The 10,582-nt window shown below is 48.2% G+C and overlaps 1 protein-coding gene across 1 annotated transcript in view; it reads left to right on the forward strand.

Moving 5' to 3' along the window:
* The window catches only part of LOC125483534 (receptor-type tyrosine-protein phosphatase-like N), a 15,023-nt gene extending 5,883 nt beyond the window's left edge, over positions 1–9,140 (forward strand). Inside the window, exons 3-5 of the mRNA XM_048599271.1 lie at positions 2,310–2,344; positions 4,621–4,976; positions 9,032–9,140. Coding sequence (XP_048455228.1) covers positions 2,310–2,344; positions 4,621–4,976; positions 9,032–9,140 — 500 coding nt within the window. The remainder of the gene's footprint in view (positions 1–2,309; positions 2,345–4,620; positions 4,977–9,031) is intronic.
* The last annotated feature ends 1,442 nt before the right edge of the window (positions 9,141–10,582 follow it).

Here is a 10,582-nt window from a genome sequence, read left to right on the forward strand (position 1 = left end):
ACTGACCCTCCGACAGTGCGGCGCTCCCTCAGCACTGACCGTCCCACAGCATCAGAGGTGCAGCCCTGATTTGCCATGAGACAGTGACCATTTCTACTCTTTTGTGTTGATACAAATTATCCTGCAGACGCTGTGGAGGGTGAGTATCCTGGTCACTTCACAACAAAAGTCAACAAGAGCCCAAAATATTGTCTTGCAATTTATGGGTACTTGCTGTATGTGGTTACTGCATATTTAATTGCTTGTCTGGTGCTTTGACACACTGTCATTGTCCTTTTGGATCTAAGCCTGTTGGTGAAATAGGAGTCAAAGATCTCTTCCTTGTGGATACAGTTTATCGATGACACAGTCTCACATTTCACACCCACTCACTGCCTCCTGTTTCCCTTTTATATTTACTCAGTCACTTAATCAATTAACAGAAATTGCTGTAAAAGCTCAGCAGGTCTGGCAGTATCTATGAAGAAAAAATCAGAGTTAACGTTTCGGGTCCGGTGACCCTTCCTCAGAACTGATGGTAGCTAGGAAAACCTCGGTTTATATGCAGAAAATTGGGAAGAGGACGTGGTAGGGAGTAAATGATAGGATGGAACCCAAAGAGAGAGAAGAGCGGTTGGATAGATAAAGGAGTTGATAATGATCTGGCTAGGAGGGTGAATACCTGTTAATGGGGACTGTTAGTGATTAACAACAGGCAGTGGGTAATGGCAGGCTATGTGGTAACAAGGCCTGGTGTGTGGGGTCGGGGGCAAGGACATGGGAGAGTTTAGCCCCTAAAATTATTGAACTCGACATTGAGTCTGAAGGGCTGCAGGGTCCTCAAGCGGAAAATGAGGCGTTGTTCCTCCAGCTTGCGTTGACCTTCACTGGAACACTGCAGCAAGCCAGAGACAGATGTTGGCCAGGGAGCAGGGTGGTGCATTGAAGTGGCAGGCAACAGGTAGTTCAGGGTCTTTTTTGCGAGCAGAACGTAGATGTTCTGTGAAACAGTCGCCAAGTCTACGCTTCGTTTCCCCAATGTAGAGGAGACCACATTGTGAGCAGCGAATGCAGTAGACTAGATTCTGGGAAGTGCAGGTGAAGTGTTGCTTCACCTGGAAGGTATGTTTGGGCCCTTGGATACTGGGGAGGGAGGAGGTAAATGCGCAGGTGTTGCACCTTTGCCGGTTACAGGGGAAGGTGCCGTAGGTCTGTGGGGAGGTGTTGGGGGTGAAGGAAGTGTGGACCAGGGTGTACCGGAGGGAACGGTCCCTGCGGAAGGCGGACAAGGGAGGGGAGGGGAATATGTGTCTGGTGGTGGCATCTTGCTGGAGGTGGTGGAAATGGCATCTGATGATCTTCTGGATGTGGATGCTGGTGGGATGGTAGGTGAGGATAAGGGGAACCCTATCGTTGTTGCGGGAGGGAAGAGAAGGGGTGAGGGTGGAAGTGCGGGAGATGGGTCAGACCTGGTTGAGGGCCCTGTCGACAACGGAGGTGGGGAATCCTTAGTTGAGGAAGGCTCTCAGGTCTAAGTTGGCTTGATCTGAACATATGCAACGGAGACGGAAGAACTGAGAGAATGGGATGGAGTCTTTACAGGAAGTGAGGATGTATAGTCTGTGGGAGTCGGTCGGTTTATAGTGGATATTAGTGGCCATTCTATCCCCAGAAATGGAAACAGAGATGTCGAGGAAGGGAAGAGAGGAGCCAGAGATAGACCAGGTGAATGTGAGGGCAGGGTGGAATTTGGAAGCGAAATCGATGAACTTTTCCAATTCCGATGAGAGAAAGAAACAGCACCGATGATATTATTGATATATCGGAGAAAGAGTTGTGGGTGGGGGCCGGAATAGGACAGGAACAAGGAATGTTCCACGTACACACCATGAAGAGACAGAAATAACTAGGGCCCATGCAGGTACACATGGTCACCGCTCTTACCTGAAGAAAATGAGAGGAGTTGAAATAGAAGTTTTGAGGGTGAGGATGAGATCTTGGAGACGGCTCAGGTTTTTGCTCCAGGAAGAAGCGGAGAGCCCTAAGACCCTCCTGGTGGGGAGTGGATGTGTAAAGGGATTGCATGTCCATGATAAAGAGGAGTAAGGATGGGTCGCCAGACCTGAAACGTTAACTCTGATGTTTCCTTCATAGATGCTGCCAGACCTGCTGAGCTTTTCCAGTTCTATTCGGTTTCTATTTCATCAATTAACCCTAGTCACCATCGTAACCTTTTATATGATGACACTAATGGTACTATGTAAATGCAACTTGAACCCTTTGTGAATGATTCACTGTAACGAATTAATATCTGTTCCCTTCTCTTACAGCGCTGATGGAGAAAGGCAGTTTGATACAGAAAAAGGTGAGATTTACAAATAGGAGATTGGCAGTACAGCATGCAGACCTCTACGTATTTTGTTGAATTCTTGAGCCTTGTTTCTGAGAGCTGAGTGAAGGACTGTACTGCCTGGTGTGGGGAAGGGGACATTGCCAGACTGTCCCACCTATCAATGAGACCAGTTTTGATTTTATATTCTCCGTCACTGATGGTTGTCAGTAACCTGAGTACTTAGCAGTGGGAGTCCCTCCCTCAACCTCTCCACCTCCCTGTCTTGAGACGCTTCTCAAAATCTATCCCTTCGATCAAGCTGCTGTTCACCTGTAGGAGTGTCAGCAAACCCGGTTCAGTGTCGCGTCTATGAAGGTCTTTGGGGGCGACCTTAAGGTGCTATATAAATGCAAGTTGTGAACAATTTGGAAGAGAGCAATTTCTGTAACATCAGCATGCAAAAACATCTTGGATCCTGGGTCGTTTCTTGGGTTAATACTCAGGTGGAGTAAGGAGGGGGTGGAGGTCTGGAATTTGGGTTTTTATAAATTCATTTGCCAGCCAGGCCAGCATTTATTGCCCATCCCTAATTACCCAGAAGGCAGTTATGAGTAAACTGCATTGCTGTGGGTCTGGAGTCACATGTAGGCCAGACCAGGTAAGGATGGCAGTTTCCTTCCCTAAAGGACATTAGTGAACCAGATGGGTTTTTCCTGACAGTCAACTATGATCATTGTTAGATTCTTAATTCCATACTTTTTTTGTTAAGTTGAATTTAAATTCCACCATCTGCCGTGACAGGATTCGACCCTGGGTCATCGCTAGAACATTACCTGGGTCTCGGTGATAATACCACTAGGCCATCACCTCCCCTGATCTTCATTGTGATGGAGCCTGGTTTGTCTGAAATGCAAATGAAGATGGTGGCACTGGACCAGTAACTCAAAAGCCCAGGCTAATGATCTGGTGACAAGGGTTTAAATCCCACCGTAGCAGCTCATGGAATTGGCTTGATTTGATTTTTTGTAGTCACATGTACCGAAGTACAGTGAAAATCTTTGTTTTGCAAGCAGTGCAAACAAGGACACGCAGATCATAGAGTGCTTAGACAGAGTGAGATTTACAAGATTACAGCTGCACAGGAGGGGCATAAAAGCAAGGCTAACATTAGGAAGATGAACATTATTTGAAGTTAGAGAGGTCCATTCATCAGTCAAATAACAGCAGGGAAGAAGCTGTTCCTGAACCTGCTGGTACGTGTGTTCAGGTTTCTGTATCTTCTACCTGATGGAAGAGGGTGTAGGAGATCATTACCGGGTCTTTGATGATGTTGGCCACCTTTCCAAGTTGGCTTCCATGATGGTCCTTGGCTGTGCGCACCACCTTCTGTGGTTTCTTACGGTCCTGGGCAGAGCAGTTGCCGTACCAGGCCATTATGCACACAGACAGTATGCTTTCTATGGTGCCTCTGTAGACATTAGTGAGGGTCCCTATGGAGATGCCAAATTTCCTGAGCCGCCTGAGGAAGAAGAGGCGTTTTTATGCCGCCTTGACTGTTGCATCTACATGGGAATCCAGGACAGGTTGTTAGTTGTCGTCACTCCGAGGAACTGCGGTTTAATTGCACTTAATACATTTGGAATTTAGAGTTAATGGTGACTGCGACAGCTATCATCAATTGTTGTACAAACTGATCTGCTTCTCTCGGGAAGGGAACTGCCATCCTTACCCGGTCTGACCTACATGTGACTCCAGGCCCACAGTAATGGGGTTGACTCTGAACTGCCCTCTGGGATGACCCTGGCATACCACTCAGATCAAGGGGCGATTGGGGGTGGGCAGTAAATGAGGTTGGTGGAGGGGTGTGTGGGGATGGATGTGGAGGTGATGGTAGCATAGTGGTGATGTCTCTGGTGCATGAGTCCAGAGCCCTAGGTCAATATTTGAAAGCCACCACGGTAGGTGCTGAAATTTGAAATCCATTTGGAAACCATCACTGTCACCATGTTCCCACTGTTTCTAAAAAAGAAACCCTGTCTGGTTCACCAGCGTCCTTCCTCTGGGGACGGAAATCTGTCGTCCTTATCTGATCTTGCCTACACTTGACTCCAGGCCCACCATGACGTGGTTGACTCTTACCTGTATCAGGAATGGGCCACAAATTCTGGCCCTCACCAGCGATGCCCACATCCTGTGAAAGGGTGGGGGGAGATAAAAAGCTTTTTGTTTTTATGTCAATTTTACCAAATTAACGCAGAGTGGTAGTGCAGCTCTCGGCCTTATAAGGAAATGTGCTTGTCTCTTTGAAGGCATCCATGATGGAGGGGACCATGCAGCACTGGAAGGAGGTGGAATCGAGAGAGAGCAGCGAATCCCTGATCCCGGACCCAGATTCGGCACAGGCCCTGGGCCCTCCGAACACTGCAGCGGCGAGGCACGGTCAGGCCGTGGTGGCGACCACCTTGGTGGGCTCTGGCCCGAGCAAGCCAGACGTCCAGGGGGCGGCCGTGGAGTTGGGCAGGCCCCGTGGGCAGCTCGCCAACGTCCTGGAGGACCTGGGCCAGGACCCCGAGCGGCTGCTGGAGCACAGCGAGGATCTCCAACCGGGCGGGGGTGCGCGTCCACCACGCAGAGAGGAGTACGCCTACATCGTCACCAACAAGAAGTAAGAACGTGTGTTCCTCATCAGCGCGTCGATCGCTCGGTCATGTTTGCTCCCGTGTGTTAGGCCCGGTTTGGGACCTCTCGAAAAACTGGTGTTCTTTCACTGCTGCCCCCTTCCCTCAGACTGAAGCACCCCCCACAAAAAAAAAGGACATACCTCTGGCCCATTGAGGAGATAAATATTGGCCTCTTTCTCCTCGCTGACACATCCAGTGCAATGCCGAGGGGGTGCTTCAGTGTCTGAGGTACCTCTCATTTGAGTGAGATGTTACATCGAGATTCTCACTCGGGTGAATAGAAATGATTTCACAACCGCTGAATTGAAAAGGATAAGCTTCAGGTCTCCTGGCCATATTTATTCTCTGAAGCATAAATCTTCCTGCTTAAAGGGTTAGCAGATTATCCAGTCATTATTTTGTTGAAAGTGGGGACTTGCTGTGCGCAGATTGGTAGCTGCATTTTGGACGTTTGTAACACAGACTACATTTCGAAAATTCTCTATTGGCTCTAAGCCGTTATAGTTTCCTGAGGTTGCAAATGATGCTAAAGAATTAAGAAAAGGTTACAGCAAAGGCGACCATTCGGCCCATCTTGCCTAGCCCCACTGTCTTCCCCTTTTCCCCATTAGCCTACAAACCGTTTCTGCTCCAACGACGTTCCCTTTTTCGTTTCGAAAGCCACATGCCTCCACCACACCCAAGGGCAACACCTTCCAGCCAACAACCTGCTCGCTGTGTTTAAAAATGTTTTCTCAGCTTCAATGTATTCCCCGTCTCTGAGGTAGTGGAGTCATCACAAAGTTAAATGATTTAAAAGGCACACAGAACTCCCCCTAATTTCCCTGCTTTTTAGACCCAGTTTGACAGCATGTTCTCAACAAAAACATAGATTATAATAACAGGTAGACATTACGAACCTTCACAAAGAACTCTACCAGTTAAACTCTAACCCCTTATAAAACTCCCCCTAGACATACACACACCCACACACACACGCTGACACACACACACTGACACACACACACACACACACCCACACACACGTACACTCACAGGCAAACACACACACGCACAGGCACACACACACCACATATACAGACAAACACACACGCACAGGCACACACACACCACATATACAGGCAAACACACACACGCACAGGCACACACACACCACATATACAGGCAAACACACACGTGCACAGGCGCACGCACAGGCATACACACAGACAGACATACACACAGACACACACGCGCGTGCGCGGAGGGAGTGAATGTTTTGTGGATTTAGTGCCAATGAAGTGGGCTGCTTTGTCTTGTATGTACAGATTATTGATTGATTTATGGTCACATGTACCAGAGTACAGTGAAAAGCATTGTTTATGAGCAGTACAGGTAGATCATAGTAAGCAAGGATGTAAAGAACAGAAGTTGTAAAAAGATTTAGACAGAGACATACAGGTTACATTGCACAGGGTGTGCTCTAGGCAAGATCAACTTTAGCAAGATCAGCGTTATTTGAGGGAAGACAATCCATTCATCATTCTCATAACAGCCGAGAAGAAGCTGTTCCTGAACCTGATGATGCGTGTGTTCAGGCTTCTGCATCTATTGCCTGACAGAAGAGGTTGTAGGAGATCATAATCAGGGTGCCATGGGTCTTTGATGATGTTGGCAGCCTTTCTGCAGCAGCGAGCCATGTAAATAGAGTCCATGGATGGAAGGTTGGCTTCCGTGATGGTCTGGCCTGTGCACACCACCTTCTGTAGTTTCTTACGGTCCTGGGCAGAGCAGTTGCCATATCAGGCCGTTATGCACCCGGACAGTATGCTTTCAATAGTGCATCTGTAGAAGTGGGTGAATGTCCCTATGGACATGTCAAATTTCCTGAGCTGCCTGAGGAAGCGGAGACATTGTTGTGCCTTCTTGACCATCGCATCTAAGTGTGAAGTCAGGCCAGATTGTCAGTTATCATCACTCCAAGGAACTTGATGCTGTTTGGATTAGCGATGGGAAATGTGGAATTACAGGGATAGAGTCGGGGGGAGGAATGATGGGATGCTCTTCACCGGGTTAGTGCAGACATGATGGGATGAATGGCCTCTTTCTGCACTGCAGGGATTCTATGGATGGTGTCTCACTTCTTGAGTGTTGTTGGAACTGCACTCATCCAGACAGATGCGGAGCATTCCAATACACATCCATAATCAACCCCTCCCTCCACCACCGACGCTCGGTAGCAGCAGTGTGTACTATCTACAAGATGCACTGCAGAAATTCACCAAAGATCCTCAGACAGCACCTTCCAAACCCATGACCACTTCCATCTAGAAGGACAAGGGTAACAGATACATGGGAACACCACCCCCTGCAAGTTCCCCTCCGAGCCACTCACCATCCTGACTTGGAAATATCTCGCCGTTCCTTCACTGTCGCTGGGTCAAAATCCTGGAATTCCCTCCCTAATAGCATTGGGGGTCAACCCACAGCAGGTGGACTGCAGTGGTTCGAGAAGGCAGCTCACCACCACCTTCTCAAGGGGCAACTAGGGATGGGCAATAAGTGCTGGGCCCAGCCAGCGACACCTACATCCCCTGAATAAATTATAAACAAACTCCTGACTTGTGCCTTGCAGATGGTGGTCGGGCTTTGGGGAGGTAAGTTGTGAGCTGACCATTGCAGGATGGCCAATTTCTCCTCTGCTCTCGTCACCACTGGGTTTATGTGGTGAGTCCAGTTGAGTTTCTGGTCAATGGTAACCCCCAGGATGTTGACAGTGAGGGATACAGTGATGGTAACACCATTGAATGTCAAGGGGGATTCTCTCTTGTTACAGATGGTCATAGCCTGGCATTTGTATGGCACTAGTGTCCCTTGCCATTTGTCAGCCCAAATGTGAATAGTTTCCAGGTTGAACTCGCTGAGCAGTCTGGTTCAGTATCCCGCCCTAACTGTCTTGCTGAAATCCATCTGAGGCAGGGGGAGAGAGAGGTTGGGCAGTGTACAGCTGACCTAGGGAACCATATAGAGGCTCATTCTCTATCAGAATATCTCATCAGAGTTAATTTTCCTATTGCACTTGTGTGGTGACATGCAAATTAGTCTCCGTGTAACAAAGCAAACATGGCAGCGTTCCCTCTGCCACAGTTCCTTGTCTCTATGAGTTGGCGGGTTTTGGAAGTGAGGGAGTAGTCCCTGATCCTGACTGTCGGGTGAGTTTCCCCAAATCCTCTCTCCCTCCTTTCTGTTTCCGCGCCCAGGTCACTGTTTAACATTCCAGCCTCTACACCTGCATTTCTATAGAGCCTTGCCTGGCCAGTGAGATGTAATCACCATTAGGATGTAGGTGTTAATATACACACAGCAAGCTGCCACAACCAGCTTTATGATAATGACCGGATAATCATCTCTCTTGTGTTGTTGATTGTTATGTATGGTTTACATTTCAGGCCAATGATCTATCATTGGAATTACAAAGTATTTGGACACAAACAAACCGAACCGACACTGATGAGACGACCAAAACGCATAAAATAACGAGCAGCCAAATGAGCTGATTATTAAACTTTGACAGCGCAATGTCTCCACCACCTTATGGTGTTTATTATTGTGTCTAATTTCACCCTTCTCTCTTTTTTGCCCTTGTTGTCTTTCTCTTCCTCACTCACTTGCTCTTTCTCACTCTCTAACTCACTCTCGCCCTCTCACTCTCTCTCTCCTTCTCACTCTCACACTCTCTCTCACACACTCTCTCCCTCACACTGTCTCCTTCTCACACTCTCTCTCTCATACACTGTCTCCCTCTCATACCCTCGCCCTCACGCACCCTCGCCCTCACGCACCCTCGCCCTCACGCACCCTCGCCCTCACGCACCCTCGCCCTCACACACTCTCGCCCTCACGCTCTCTCGCCCTCACACACTTTCTGTCTCTCACACTGTTCTCTCACACTCTCTCATCTCTCACACTCTCTCTCCCTCTCACACTCCCTCCCTCTCACACTTGGTCTTGCTTGCTCTCTTTCTCGCTTGCTTTCTCTCTCTCTCTGTCTCTCTCTCAGGCCCCTGACTCTGTCCGATGGGATTAAGTTGCTGGAGTCCTTGGCTCACCAGCTACACCTCGCGACAGTCAGCTTCATCAACATCAGGCAAGTGTCCAAACTGTGCTGAGGGTAGTGGCAACGTTCGGGGAGTGAATGCCCAGGTAGCATTTAGACCACAGCCCTGCTCCAGCAGAGGAGGAGGGAAGGATTGCTTTTGGTCAGAAGGACATAGCGAAAGAATATTAAATAAATACAGAGCAGTAAAGGTGGTACTAGTGCAGAGGCTGTAAGTGTGCAGAAATCATTGACAGGCCAGGGCAGGTTGGCATAACAGGGGCATAAAGAGATTATTTTGAACTTGTCTCAAACACTGGAAGCATTGGGTTCAGTACTGAGCAGCACACTGTCGGAAAAGCGTTACAAAAATCATTCCAGAGATGAGGAACTTTAGTCATGCAGATAGAATGAGGGTCAGACCGCTCAGGAATGGTGTTAGGAAACACTTCTACACACAAAGGGTGGTAGAGGTTTGGAACTGTCTTCCACAAATGGTAGTGGATGCTGGATCAGTTGTTAATTTGAAATCTGAGAGAGATTCATTTTTGTTGAGCAACGGTGTTCAGGGATATGGGCCAAAGGCAGGTAGATGGAGTTAGGCCACAGATCAGCCCCTGAGCTCATTGAATGGCAGAACAGGCTCAAGGGGCTGAATGGTTGGAGAGGTTTTGGCTGCTCTCCTCGGAGATGAGAACGTTAAAAGAAGATTTAGTTCTCGGTATCCGAAATCACCAGGTGTCTAGACGTGGTCGGGAGGGAAAACCTGCTCCCATTGGTGGAAGGATTGAGAACCAGAGATCACCAGTTTAACGGTGATTATAAAATGAATCAATGGAGACGTGAGGGTAAACCTTTCGCCAAAACCAAGAGTGACAATGTTAAATGTGGCTTTCAAATGAGAATTAGGTCTGTCAGACTGATTCCTGGGATGGCAGGACTGACGTACGAGGAGAGACTGGATCAGTTCGGACTGTATTCACTGGGGTTTAGAAGAAGAGATAGAATTCTGACAGGACTAGACAGGGAAAACGCAGGAAGGATGTTCCCAATGACCGGAGTGTCCAGGACCAGGGGTCACAGTCTAAGGATCCAGGGTAGGCCATTTAGGACTGAGATGTGGAGAAATGTCTTCACCCAGAAAGCGGGGAGCCTGTGGAATTCTCTGCCACAGAAAGCAGTTGAGGCTAAAATATTGAATGTTTTTAAGAAGGAAGTTAGATATAGTTGTTAGGGCTAAAGAATAAGGAAGTGCACTTGCGATGCCAGAACACTGAAGGCTATGGGTCAAATGTTCAGAAATGGGATAAGAATAGTCGGGTGGCTGTTTTTGACAAACACGGAAGTGAAGGGCCAAAGTGCCTTAGTCTGTGCTGCAGATCTCAATGTCTCTGATACTGAAGGGACCAGAGGGTATGGGGAGAATGCAAACAGAGTACTGGGTTGGATAAAGAAGGCAAATGATATGTTGGCCTTCATTGCGAGAGATTTTGAGTACAGGAGCAGGGATGTGTT

Source organism: Rhincodon typus, chromosome 7 (genome assembly GCF_021869965.1).
Source record: "Rhincodon typus isolate 14 chromosome 7, sRhiTyp1.1, whole genome shotgun sequence".
In the NCBI taxonomy this organism is placed as follows: Eukaryota; Metazoa; Chordata; class Chondrichthyes; order Orectolobiformes; family Rhincodontidae; genus Rhincodon; species Rhincodon typus.